The 14,577-nt window shown below is 45.5% G+C and overlaps 1 protein-coding gene across 1 annotated transcript in view; it reads left to right on the top strand.

Moving 5' to 3' along the window:
- The window catches only part of LOC121278703, a 69,168-nt gene extending 55,343 nt beyond the window's left edge, over positions 1 to 13,825 (top strand). The window contains exons 2-5 of the mRNA XM_041189061.1: positions 187 to 291; positions 3,581 to 3,725; positions 8,399 to 8,516; positions 13,589 to 13,825. Coding sequence (XP_041044995.1) covers positions 187 to 291; positions 3,581 to 3,725; positions 8,399 to 8,516; positions 13,589 to 13,729 — 509 coding nt within the window. The 3' untranslated portion in view covers positions 13,730 to 13,825. The remainder of the gene's footprint in view (positions 1 to 186; positions 292 to 3,580; positions 3,726 to 8,398; positions 8,517 to 13,588) is intronic.
- The last annotated feature ends 752 nt before the right edge of the window (positions 13,826 to 14,577 follow it).

Raw genomic sequence — 14,577 nt, 5'->3', positions numbered from 1 at the left:
TGCTTCATATATCCTCAATAATGAATGTTTATGTCCAAATAATTATATTGTTACATATTACAAATAACCAGGGCACGTTACACTTTCATTTTTAAACAGACAATTCTTGATGGTCATTAGGAATTGATAACAGTAAATTCTTAAAATTTTCATCTTTACCTTTTACGTCATTTTGTTTCTTACCAGGTTTTTGCAGCTCCATGTTCCTCGTGTTCCTGGTCATGTTTTGTTCTGACGGTGTCACTACACGGAGTATCCGTAAACACCGGCGTGGTAACAGGGAAGTAAATAGTGAGTATTGAAGCAGATGTGCACTTAACTGAAATAATCAGAAGTTTTTAGCCTGTTTATACCTAGGCAGCATGACCATTTCAAGTGATCTTTTCAGTGCATTGCAACCTTAGGCTTTGCTTTGGCTGCATTAGTTATCAATCCAACACTGACTGAAATATTCTGATGTCAACAGCTGGCTCGCTCAGCAAAGTTCATTTGGTACAAACTTCACATGAGCTAGGCAAGTAAAAATTAATTTACTGAGTTAGGTAAAATAATAAACCTGAATCAGCAATTGAACTGGTTAGCTGAAATAGAACATTTAAAAGAATCTAGAGGGCCTTGAAGTAAATGGCAATGCTTCTATATTAATTAGCTAGACAACTGCATTCTTATGTGATGGGAATGCTTGTGGCTCCTCTGACCCTGAGAGTTACTCTAACAGTGGGTACAACATCTGGTAGGTCACTAGGGCAAATGATAGGAGGCACACCAAAGGCAGTCCGTTGGTCCTCCTGACAGGGTGCATGAATCAGGTGCACAACGGTCCGCAGAAAAGTGTCTTTTCTTATGCAAATAACTAGTGATGAATCTGTAAATATAAATATCAATTGTCTGAAGAAGCAATCTCAAAAGAGCAGACATGAGGTAATTTCCAAAAATCAAAAGAGATCCGTACCTTTTCTGCTGTGCCACCTTACCAGAATTTTGGCCATCATAAAGTTTGTATCGTTTGCAGTGAATGATCAAATTTAATTTGACGACGAAGTCAAGTTTCTGTCCTAACTTAATTTTGTTAATCTGGCTGCAATTAAAGATTTTCTGGAAATTTGCCCCAAAGGTCATATTGGGCTGGATTTTATGGCCAAAAATCGGGCTCCCGCGCTTACGTTAGATATGATGTGATGACATTGGGTTGGCAACCTGTCATCATCCAGCCAATTTCCCATAATACGGAAGGCGAGCAGGCACCAAAATTGGAAACACATCCGCCATTTTGAAAAAAAAACAGTTAGCAAAAACTATTGACCTTGTTAAAGAGGCACTTGACTGCAATTTTACATTGCCCCCTCCATTTTTCGATAGTCGCATGGGTAAAACATTGGGAGTGATTTCCGTCAGTTATGAGGAGATGGCACAAGGGCCGATGACAAGGTCTGCAAGTGGGACCATGGCTGCTTGTAGCAGCAGAGTCTGCTGCTGAAGGTGGGCAGTGTTTGGCTGTTAGTAGACTTCTTCAGTTTTTATAGGCTGGCATTGCAAATAAGGAGAGACTGAGAGGCAAGGGAGCCTGGAGACAGGGCCATCCCGGAGAGTGAGGACCCCATCAGAGGCACCAGAGATCGCTGTCTCCATGGGGATTGTGCACTCTGGAGGAGGCTCTTCCACTGAGGAGAAAATGTGGAAAAGTGACAGAGCAGGCCAGCTGTCCAGAGACAGGTGCACCATGCTGCCCAAGCTGGTGAGGGACCTGCTGCTATGCAAGGGCCAAAACAAAACAGACAACAACAACAGCCAGTCCATGGTAGAAGACAATATCCTGTGTTGAGAGTCTACAGGCAAAGGATGAATTATCCTCAGCTCTCAGAGAGCCAGTGTCTTTGCAGACTGCATCTCTCCTGGGAGACAGTGACCTCCCTTTGTGAATTGCTGGCTGGGGAGATCAGTTCAAATTGCATTGGCGGCCACCCTATGCCTGTTACTCTCAAGATGTTTCTGGCCTTGAGTTTTATGTGTTAGGGTCATTCCACGAACCAGCCAGAGACCTTTGGGGCATACCTCAAGCTTCACCATTGTATAAAGATAGCTATAGCTGCAAGGTTTAAGCGAGCAAATGACTTCATTTCCTTCATCACCAATGATGTTAGTCAGGCCGAAAGAGCCAGAGGTTTCCCCTGTATTTCTGGATCCTTCAAAATTAAAGGTGTGATGTGATGACATCACATGTGGCCATCAAAGCTCCATTAGGTCAGTCGGGGATATTTGTCAATCATTAAGGTTTGCATTCCATCAATGTCCAACTTGTGGGGGACCATCGCCAAAGGATGATGCAGGTGTGTGCCCACTGTCCTAGGAGTAGTCATGACCTTTACATCCCAGCTGCCATGGATTTTCCACCAGAGCTATTGGAGGGTTGGCTTCTTGGAGACAAAGGACACCCACTGAAGAGATGGCTCATGACCCCATGGAGAAATCCACAAACATAAGCTGAGATGTGATAAATGAGAGCCACGCATCTACCGCTGGTCTGCTCAAAATGCGGTTTTGATGCTTGGACCATGCATGTGGCTTTCCATAATATTCTCCAGCTCATTTCTCACTGATCATTGTGGTTTGATATGCCTTACACAACCTGATGCTCCAGAGAGAGGAGGCCCTGGATCTAATGGAGCGAGCTGCATCCTCTGACAATGAGTCTTAGGATGGATCTGAGGATGAGCAGGAAGTCATCTTCAATCTATGGGGCTATCAATGGTCTGAGCCCCACCATTTGGCCTAGCTGCTGCAAGAGGTGATGAGGATTGAAAGCAGAAAGTACTGGAAGTAGGTGGTTTTTCAGCCTCTGTGGAGAGACAGAGTTAAAACAGGTGTGGTCAGATGTTATTTCCTTCCTGGCAAGCATCTTGAATGTGATACTGCTGGCACAATAGTCCACAGAATGAAAAACCTGCTGCTGCTCCACTGTTTCAGTGTCCACTATGGATGGTGTTTTCAGAGTGCTGACATCAAATGTTGATTTTTCGTGAAGCTGCCACCAGCCCAAAGCCAGTGTGCCTTTAAGTGGGTGGCTGTGACCGACTTCCAGTTCATGACCTAATCCCAATACTGCCAAATGTCCTGCTTTGCATGTTCGATTGGGCAGAGCCCCCTTCCCAGTGCGAAATGGCTGGCCTCCATGCTGGGTGGCCATGAATTGGCCAGTTGATGCTTGAATCACTATGCTGAAATGATGGGGGCAGGGGAGAGTGGGCCATACGCTTCCCATTCCGCACCCCCCTCATCCCGTTGGAAACGGCAAAATCCAACCCATTATGTTAAAGATATTCCTAAAATTTTACAAGCTTGCAAGCAATCATTATATTGTAAACTCACTGTGCTTTGTAAAGGAGATTACATTTCTGACTCTTCATTAATTAAGATTTAATTTAAACCATGCAGTGCAATCTGGTAAAACATGATTCGAATGAATAAAGCTTTCCAGAGCTAGTAATTCTGTTGCTTACTTGCTCCATGATTAGTTGTTTCTGCCACTTTATGGACAAAGAAGACAATTAATTTGTTCCAATAATTAATTGTAATTGTACAGATCATCATCTCCCCAGTTACTACCAATCAGTACCTCAATGCAGCATGATGTACAATCAATATGTGGTAAAAGCAGAAAAGGTTGTGCGGCCTTTGAAGTATCTTCCTTGGATAATGATGGGACCTTTGAAACATTCAGGAGTAAGGTAAACTAAATATTTATAATTATTATTCACTAATTGTAAACGGAATCTGTCAGGAAGATGTAATAATTCTCATAGGGAAGAATTTTGCCCTTGGCGGGCAGGTCAGTGGGGCGGATGGGGGAGGTCAGGAAGCCGCCAGCAATTGGCACCGCACCGCGATTTCACTCTGGCGGGTCAATTAAGGCCTGCCCAGCGTGAAACGCGAATGGCAGCACTGAGCGCTGTCTGTGTGGAGGGGATAGGGGGAGGAGGGCGAGCGGGCCAAGCATGAACTTCACGCATGCGTGCAAGTGAGCGCTGCATAATCTCCCTGAGGTACGGAGCTGCCTAAGGAAAATGAAGAGATATAACAAAAAATAATAAAGAAAATAAAAAGCTAATAAAACATGTCCCCACATGTGACTCTGTCACATGAGCAGGGACATGTTATTAATTCAATAGCAAACCTTTTATTTTATTTTTATTTGCTTTTGGAAACTTCAACCCGCCCATGGATGAGGTATCCAAAAAAGTGCAAAGGTCACTTGGCCTTTTCGCCTGCCCACCTACTGTTAGGTTGGAAGGGCAGGGAAAATTTTTATTTAATTGATTACTTAATGGCCTTAACAGGCCTTTTAATTGTCGTTGGGCACACACCAGAGCTGATATCCGCCTGCCGACTGAACCATGACGCGACTACATGTTGATGTCAGCATGCTCGGCTGACGTCAACATGCGTCATTTCACATCTGAGGGGGTTGGGCATGCGCCCACCAAACAAAAATTTCTGCCCCTAACATTATTGGAATTTATTGTAAAGTAGAGCAATAGTGTGTGTGTGTGTGTGTGTGTGTTTGTGTGTGTGTATGTGTGTGAGTGTGTGTGTGACTTAATTGAATTAAAGGCAGCTGTTCTGAAGGTTTTGATGTATTAGAAGATAAGTCAGGTTTGAAATGTTAAGTTGGTAGACATAGGTATGAAGGGAACATTTGTAGTTTTAAATAAACCAGACTAGATTGTTTCAAAGGAGTGATGAAATGTGTCACCTAGCCAGGTGAAGTTCAGAAACAGTGTGTTTACTTTTCCCAAACAGTACTGGTAATATTAGTACTATAAGAGATTTTTATTATCAGAGTGGTAAAATCCAAAGATAATGAAACAATGGGAATTTGCATTCAAAGGGGAAAATATGTAAAAAGGAGTGAAGGTTATGTATAAGAACAGGCATTCTAAGATCTAAACAGGTATGAAAAGCCATCAGCATTAAGCCTCAAGCTGCTGTCTACAAAGAACTGAAGTTCTCACCTTGAATTGGATTGTTCAGAGTATCGTTTTCTTTGCCTGGGTCTTTTAAAATTTATGTGTGTTACTGTTGCCTTAACAAAAGTGTATCTGGGAGTTAGATTAACTACGGGATAGTTAATCATAGTAGTAATTTGTAGATCTATGTATGTATTTAAAATAATTTCTTCTTTTAATAAAGGTTAAATTTATTTTTGTAAGAAACCTATAAGACTACTGAATTCAAGGCATGCATCTCAAAATTTATACAAAATGCAAAACAGTTTTGGCAGTTGTTTCAAGTTTCCCTTTGGGATTTGAGCAGCTCAGCATTTACCATTGGCTGTGCCAAAACAAAATCATAATGTATAGGGTTAAACCACGTCACTTGTCCTTTTGGACTTCCAATGAGATTCAGTTTAGAAAGAGATCATGAGCCGGTATATTGGATTTTGTCTACATTTGGGAGATCCTACTCCTTCTTGTTAAAAGCTTTTGTATACCCCTTACCAGACCTCTTACATGGATCTCCCTACACTGCTGCTTCTCTGGACCATAAGGGACCCAGTGTAAGACTGGAGGTCAGTGCACTGATTAAATGACAATAACAACAACCTGTATTTGGGAAGGCCCATCATATTAGCCCAGCAGCGGGTGGGCAGCTCTCCACACCAGAGCATGACAAGCAAACTTGTGCGGTGTTGTTTGCAGCTGGGGGGCGGCGAGGGGGGGGCGGGATCAATGCCTGGTCGAGGGACCCAACATCAGGAATGGGGAGGACCATTGAGAGCCACTCATCCTCTCTTGCTGACAATCCCATTCCCCCCCCACCCCATTACACCCCCTCCCACCTGTGGCCTGGGATCCAGCGACAATGCTAGGCCTCAGGTGGGTGTCCTACCGGCAGAGGTGACCGCCTTCCTAATGGCGCTGCCATTCAATAGAACTGCAGCCGTCTGGTTGGCCGGTAGCTCTCAGTGGGCAGACTTCCACCACCAGAATTGATCCTGGGGAAAGGCCCAATGCTGCCCAGTTGAGTGCCTGAGTGGCATTTAATATGGCGGCCTTTCCTAAAGCAGATGATGCAGGGCTCTCGCTGCCTCTCCAGCTGGTGACCCCTGTCGCCTCTTTAAATACCGCCCATTATCTGTTCCAGCCTGGAAGGAGCCAGACACATACAAGTTCATGCTTACGGTTACCTTCACAGCCACTGACAATGCCATCCTCGCCCTTATCTGAAGCTGCAAGTCTGTTTGCAACAACTGACAGATTTCAGTGAGCCCACCCTTACTGAAGCGGAGACATGTGAGACACTTTTCTTCATTGAGGTTGAGGTAGGAGAATTGTCCTCTGGAGACCCTGAGTGCTTATGAACACCTACTATGAGGTCTTCTCCCCCTCCTCCTCTCTCTTCAAGCAGCTTGTCCTTTTTCTCATTCACTTTTCCTCATTCACCCTGCCATGCTGCAGGCCAAAGATAATAGAAGCTATTGCACCAATGTCTGGGAGCAGCTGGTCCATGCAATATCTGTGCAGTCGGAACCAAGCCCTGTAGCACAGTCCACTCCACTTCCTGTAGATGTAGCAACTTTAAGTAACATTACAAACCACCAAACGCTTCTACAAACTCAGCAACAAGCAATAGAAATCAATCAGCAGCCAACCTGAAAGTAGTTATGATCACTCTAAATAGCACTGTTTGTGGGAGTTGAAGGTGGCCTTCCTGCTGTTGAACACGTGTTTTTTTTTTTGTTTTGTTTGTGTTTTTATGTGTCGAGATTATCTTGAGTGCTGAGCTCTAAAATGGCAGCACTGCTGTCAAATCAGTGTTATTGTTGACTGACATCACAATCTCCCAACTCTCCATATTTTGTGTGTGTGTGTGTGTGTGTGTGCGTGTGTGTGTGTGTGTGTGTGCGCCGCATGTCATTTTATGACAAAAATGGCACTTGTCCCACTAAGAATACAGGTGCTACGCAAACTAAATTGTTCAGCCACAGATCCCACAAGCTTTTTAACAGTCTTCTCACCTTCAAGGCTAATGGTCCAAATGGTTTAGCAGACCAGAAATGAATTAGCACACCAGCTAAGCTGAAGGTAACTCAATGATAGAACAATTGAGCTCTTTACAGAGTGCTTGTTCGACACTGTTGGGTGAAACTCTTATATTGACTGTAGGCTATACTAGAGATGAAGCACCCATCCCATCAACCGCCACTGAGCTTTTAAACTCCAGTGCCCTTTAATTAGCTGAGAATAATTTGTCCAAGGGTTCTGAACAGATTCACCATGTTTTCTAAATATTGTCAAACACAAAGGTGATAAGAAATGTGTTTTCCCAACCTTAGAAGAATTCCAGAGAGCTAATACCAAAATGAAGCATAATGGATGGTTTCATGAATGTGGATGAAGCCTCCTATACCAGGAGCACATATTGGGAAATCAGATGCATGTTCCTCATGATTTCCCAATTTGCACTCCTGGTAGGCAAGCTGTGTTATGGTGGAATTTGCACTTTGGCTTTGGTTCCCATTCCATGCCACTTACTGTCACCACTGTACCCTGTCTCATTTATTTACACAGGTCAGTTTCCTCTCACTGAGGCAGAAAATGAAAGTTATGTCAACTCACAGTCTATTGGAGGTCAACGTCAGGTGCTATTTCCAAAAATATAGGGCTTTCAGACCTTGAGCACTGTGTGTCCACTAACAATTGAGTACTTGTCTGAAATGCCTTACTGCCTGGCAAATGATACATATAAATGAAATCTTTGCATAGGTGTTTCCCTGTCTTGCTGAAGAAATAATTTTGGTCACAGCTCAAATGCACAATTGGCTGTATGTTGAAACTCCATTAATAGCATGAGAAGACATAACAGCATGTCCTGTTAGTGATACTTTATTTAATATTTGTCTGTCTATCTGTACTGCAAAGTTGATACAAAACCAAGGTTAAATGACTTGAACTGTGTCTCTTAAAATTAAGAACTTTCTATGTTCTTCAACAATTACAATTTTAATGGGAAGAACAACAAGTACTTAAGGATAAAAAAAAAGGGGGTTGCGGGCTTGACATGAATTGACAGAATATTTAACCAAAGGGTTTGAAATCACAGGCACATCTGAATCCGGACTTACCTGATTTAACTAGAGAGTGACCACAGGGAGAATGCCGACTGATTATTCCTTCCCTAAGATAGGACTTATGATTCAATAGTAGTAATCCCTTCGCTGCTCCGCTAGGATCAGTTATCTTGAAAATCTGATTCTAACAGATGAACAAGAAACTGAAGTGAGCTGTTAAATGCCACTCGTGTTAATGATCAGAATAACCTTAACATTCACAGATTTTCTTTAATGTAAAAATGCCATTATCTTTTATATATAGCAAACTAAAGTTGTTTCTGTTTTTAGGGTCACAGTAGCAGGTGGACAAAAATGTCTTATTCACAAGGGAGTGGAAATACTTGCCAGGATTGGGAAATCTAAGACCGTTGTTGAGGATGCCAAACACTTGGCAAATGCCTGGAAGGTATGAATGATCCCTCTTCTTGATCTCTTATAAGATACTAAACACCATGGGCAGAATTTTATGCCTTGCGGGTGGATGCACGCCCGACCCAGTCAGGTATAATATAGCGCAAGAAGACATCAGCGAGCAACCTGTCGTCATCCCGCACGTGCACAATCTTCAGGTCGGCTGGCACACGCGGGTGTTGGAGCCGGGCCCACCATAACTTAAAAAGCCACTTAAGGCCATTAAAAGCCCAATTTAATGATTTTACGTTGCCCGTACGGTTTTCACGTCGTCACGTGGACAGGCAGGCAGCCCACGTTTTGCAAAACCTCATCCAAGGGCAGGATAAAAAAGGTCAGCAATATTGCCAGTGTGATTAGTGAGGAGTTTAGGAGATAGTTTGCTGCTGGTTGCTTAGTTGAATGTGACAGCTTCATCTCCGTTCTGAGCTTCATTCTTAGCGTTTCCAGGCTTCACTTCAGGACTCAGTGTCTCCAGGACCCCTGGAGGATTTTGATCATGTGGACCCTTTCAGGTATCAGACAGCCTCCTGTTACCCTGGTAATGGGGATTGTGGTCTCCGCTGGTGGCACCTGCTCTGAGGCGGGACAGAAGGGCAGAAGAGAGAGGGGGCCAGGTGTCCCAATGCAGCTTCCAAAGGAGCGACCTGTGGGAGGAGAAGCAGAGGTACAAGGGGCACAGGGTCAGCAGGAAGTCCAAGGTGGAAAGGCCGCAGAAGACACCACTATGCTGCTGCCAGGGTTTACAGGCAGCAACGCAGCTACCTCAGTATGTCCAAGGTGCAATGCCACAGGAGACTCCGCCTCTCCAAGGAGGCCGTGACCTCTATTTGTCAGATGATTGTGCCTGAGATCATCTCCAACAGTGTGGGTGGACACCCCATGCCAACGGCTCTGAATGAAGTGGTGGAAGCAGGTACAATAGTGGTGTTTAAGAGGCAGCTTGACAAATACATGAATAGGATGGGAATAGAAGGATGTGGACCCCGGAAGTGCAAAATGTTTTAGTTTGACAGGCAATATGATCGGCGCAGGCTTGGAGGGCCGAAGGGCCTGTTCCTGTGCTGTACTTTTCTTTGTTCCTTGTTTTTGCTTGTCACAGTGGCCCTCAACTTCTCTGCCTCCGGCTCTTTCCAGGGCTCAGTGGGGGATCTGTGTGCAGTCTCCCAATCAGCTGTTCAGAGTTGTGTCAAGCTGGTGACAGAAGCTCTGTTCAGATGGGTAATGACATTTATTCATTTCCGGATAAGGCCAGACAGGCTGAGTAGGCTGGAGGGTTTGCAGCAATTGCTGGGTTCCCTGCATCCAGGGTGCAATTGATTGCACCCATGTGGCCATCAAGGCGCCAGCAGGTCAGCTGAGTGCTTTCGTCAACAGGAAGGGATTTAACTCGATGAACATGCAGATAGTGTGTGACCAGAAGACCCAGATTCTGCAATTCTGTGCAAGGCACCCTGGCAGCTCCCATGACGCTTATATCCTGAGACACTCCCAGTTGCCGAAGCTCTTCAGTGCTCCAGCCTGACTGGATGGTTGGCTGCTGGGTGACAAGGGCTATCCGTTGAAGAGGTAGCTTATGATGCCTCTCTGCCATCTAAGAACAGAGGCAAAGCTGCATTATAATAGGAGTCATGCCTCTACAAGGGCTGTGAGAGAGAGGACCATAGGTCTTCTGAAGATGCGCTTCTGATGCCTGGACTGTTCAGGAGGAGCACTACAATACCCTCTAGAGCGGGTGTCACTGATAGTGGTTGCTTGCTGCACTCTCCACAATCTGGCACTGGCAACGGGAGACCCACTGGAGGAAGAGGATCTTGATGCAGCTCCACAGGCCACAGAGGATGAGTCCAGCAGTGTGTCAGAAGAGGAACATGGTGAGGAAAATGCTGAGGGTGTGGAGGCAGATCTCTGTACCCTTCAGGGAGGCAGGGACACCAGGGACCTTGATCCAACGCTCGTTCAGCTAGGCTGCCAAGGATCTACTTCCACCACATGCCAGGGCTGCCACCTCCATCCCGGATGTCTGAAATGTCCCTTTCATTTGCGCCCAAAGTCCACTGAGTGCCTATGCAATAAAGTTTAGAGCCACTAATGTCCAGCGTTACATACTGGCGTACCCTGCACCAAAAAAATAAGAAGGTGAAAGATACTCAGGTCATTACGACAAAAAAATCCAAACAAATTAACACAACCTTCCCTGGCCTTCGTTCCTAGACCAGTAGGCATAAACAAAATATGAGAGAACAGAAGGGTCACCCATGCCTTGTCCCTCTTGTGCTCATGGTGCCTTAAGCTTAGGTTTGCTAGTGCTACGTCGTGGTGCCCCCGCCTCCCTGACACCGGTATTGGAGGCAGCCTGTTGTCTCTGCTGTCTTGTTAGCCTTGATGGCTTTGGCGGTCGTCCTCTGACCAGTGGAGCCTGTGCTGGCCCCGCCAGGGAGGGAGCGGCCAGTGCCACGGCTGGCATCTCCCCATTCGCCGCGGCCTCAGTCACAGTCACTGGCAGAGGGGTGGAGGAGCTGCTGCCGTCATCCAGAGCACCCTAAGAGGAGCCCACAGAGACGACAGGCAGGTCATCACTCTGGACTTCCCTGCTCACCATTGATGGACTGACACCTAGCTGTGATACTGGGTGCCTCATCCATCTCCCACACTGGCATTGACCACCTGAGATCATTGCCTGTGTGAGAGCTCGCAGGTCCGAGTGCAACCCCAGGAACCCCTGATTCTGTCCCTGGAGCTGCCTCTCCATGAGAGTCACCATTCTCTCAATGGAGGAGGCAGTGCACTCGGCCATGACGGTCAACGCAGTGCTCATGCTCTGCAGGGACTCCTTCACAACAGAGACCTCAGCATGCATACCCTCATGGATCTCTGCCAGATCCTCCCACACATCCTGCTGAACATCCAGCATGTGCTGCCTAATGGACGGTTCCAGAGGCTCATCATCTGCCTTCAACTGAGCATCGTCCTAGTCTCCAGCAGTCATCCAACTGCCGTCGCCCTGGGCACTCTCTGCCTCTGCCTGCACCTCAGGCAAGTGTGAAGTGCCCTCACCGCTGTGCACTGACATTCTAGCTGAAGATCTAACGTCCACTGGGGTGCTGGTATCTGCATTGGTGCCTAGTTCAGAGAGCGGGTGTGACACAGGTGCAGCTGAAGCCTGGTGGCCCACTGGCATCAGGAGTGGATCTTCGGGGTCCTGCGATTGAGTGCATGCTGGCGAATCTAAGGGAGAACAACAACATGTCATTAGTTTAAATCATCACCCTTTCACTATGCATGCCAGGCACTCCAGTGAGACAATAGAGATCTGCATCATGATGCCCTCGTCTTTCAATGATCAATGGAGAATCCAGTTTTGAGGCTCCCATCAATTAAGAGATTACATAAGAATGTTTGCACCATCCGAAACTCCATCCTCAGTGCACTGCACTCTTACCTTCATCTGACACCCCAGCCTCTCCGTGACCAGCTGACTGGAGTGGGTGCCACCTCTCTAGCTCCAAGGTGTCTCGCTCAGATCTGGTCAATATTAAAAGGTTTGCGGGGGCCTCTGCCTGCCTGCAACCTCTCAATATTGTTATGTCTCATCTTCCCCTGAAAAGACAAAGGAGCATTGATTAGTCCACTCTCTACCTGTAGTGCTGTTGCAGCCTGGCCAACCCCACCTGAGGAACACCTTGCAGGGCACATCCGAGTTGTGGCTCTCGAGTGGCAAGGCACTCAGTCCAAGCAGCCAAGGTTCACCCCCTTGGTTAGCTCCGGCATCATTGACATTTGGCGCTCAGACTCTTAACATCCCTGAGCTCAACGGGAGTTGGCCAAACCTTAACACTTCTCCACACTGATCCATGCCAACGCGGTACTTACCCTTCCCGAGCTCAGCAGGTCGTTAAACCTCTTGCGGCAACGGACCCAGATATGCCACACATCGTGGCTGCTGACCTGGGCTGTCACCTCCTCCCAAGCTCTTTTTGTCAGGTGCGGTGGCCTCCTCCTTCCATCTGGCTGAGGGTCACCCGACTTGCCCTACCACCTGGCATCTCAAGCCGTACTTGAGCATATAGCTTCGGTCTTCAGCATGCAGAAGATACGTTCCTCCCTGGCAGCCTTCAAGGAGCTGCCTGTGCCATTTTTAAACTGCCTGCCAGGTCGCCATTGGGCCTGGTGGCCAACAGGCCCCCGCCCGGCCCCTCCCGACCATAGGGAAAACGAGTTTCACGCTGGGCGAGCCTTAATTATCCAGCCAGCTTAAATTGCGGTCGGGGGCTAATCACTGAACAAACAGGCGAGGGCCCATTTCCCAACCAGTTGTGGGCCCGCCGTTCCCACGTGCCCCCCAAGAGTAAAATTCAGGCCCACGGGCTAAAAATTGAGTCACACAGCACCTGTTTTTTTGGGCACTAACTGGTTAGTTATTTCCTAATATAGCATGCTGGAAGTGCACAAGCCATTGACTTCCAGCCAGAAGCGCACCTCCTGCCATATTGGATGAGGTCGCTGCACTGGTGGCAGGACTGCATGTCAAGAACATGTAAAGACCAGAATAACTTAGCCAATTTGGAATCTTGTATATCTTGGCAGGACCCATTTTCGATTTTCAAATTTTCCAGGGCTTCTCCTATCATTGGTTTAACTTGCAATGTTTCTCTAACTGGCAGAAAGGCCCTTATACAAATGTGGAGCTGGAAGGAGCAGCTCCTGCTGACCCCATACTAAATGAATATGGGCCACCCTGCTATTGCACCATTCTGCAGTTCCCCACCTCTCCAGCCAACATCACTTCCAGGCCCTATCAGAAACCCTTTCTTGCTTACATAAGAGCTGCTACAATGCTAGCAGTGGTTCAGCCTTCAGAAGCTCTGCACAGCATGCCAGCTCCATGGAAATGAGGAATGAGGCTTAAAAGCAGGGACACCATGTGCCTTACCATTCAGAGATTATATGCTAGACCTCCCTCACCGCGCACCTAAAAATAAGTGTGCCTGAAATTCGATATCATGAAACATCATGAAAACTTCAATCAAATTTTTGGTAACCTTTTATTTTTATTTTCTGTTGTAGGTGGAGGAAGAAAGACCAGCATATAAAAGAAAAATGCTTGAATTTATTCATGCATGCGGTGAAGATTATGATGTTTTAACAGACAACTGTCATGATTGCACAGAAAGAATGATGGAACTGACTGACACTTCTTATTTTTAGGCTGTGATTATTTTAAATCCAATTTTGGAATTACTTGGTGGTCAGGTCATACCAAACTAATGTGCGGATTGTTGGTCATATTTTAAAAAACTATATATTTTTTCATAAATATTATACTTTACAAATCTAATTTTCTTGTCCTATCTATTTCTTGATTATTGTTGCGGACATGTTTTAAATCAAAAGCTTATGTGAGATATTATACACCAATAATATTTCAAATTCTAGCAGCAACAAAATGAATATTCATGACTATGACTTACTGATGTGTCAAAATTCAGTATTCTTGCAAAATCAGTTTGTTCAGTGATGCAGAATATGCGGAGCAGGATCCTATTAACTCTGCAATAAACGACTACTAAATCCCTGGACCAAATAACACACCTCCTAGCATACTGAAGGAGACCATGGAGGAACATTTTCATATACTTCAAAAATCGTGGAAGAATCATTTGGTACTGGTAGAGTTCCAATGGATTGAAAGAAAGTAGATATAGTACTTACATTTAAAAAGTGGGGAACAAATCTGATCCAGGCAATTAGCCTAACATTAATAATTGATATAATGGAAGCCATTTTAAGGAATTAGGTGGAGACATATGTAAGCTGGATACATTAATAGTTTAATTTAAAAAATGCCAACATGGATTTGCAAGGAGAAGATCCTGCTTGCTAAACCTTGACTTTGAATATATTTGCAAATAAAGCAAACTCCTGATGGTATATTTAATTGGATTTTTAAAGCTTCTGACACGGTTCCACATGAAAGATTTTAATAAACCTAAAATCTAATGTAGAACATAAATAGTTGGACAAAAGAGAGGGAACATATACTAGACATGAGAGAT

Source organism: Carcharodon carcharias, chromosome 6 (assembly GCF_017639515.1).
Source record: "Carcharodon carcharias isolate sCarCar2 chromosome 6, sCarCar2.pri, whole genome shotgun sequence".
In the NCBI taxonomy this organism is placed as follows: Eukaryota; Metazoa; Chordata; class Chondrichthyes; order Lamniformes; family Lamnidae; genus Carcharodon; species Carcharodon carcharias.
The sequence above is the reverse complement of the archived record's forward strand: the minus strand, read 5'-3'. Positions and strand labels throughout refer to the sequence as shown.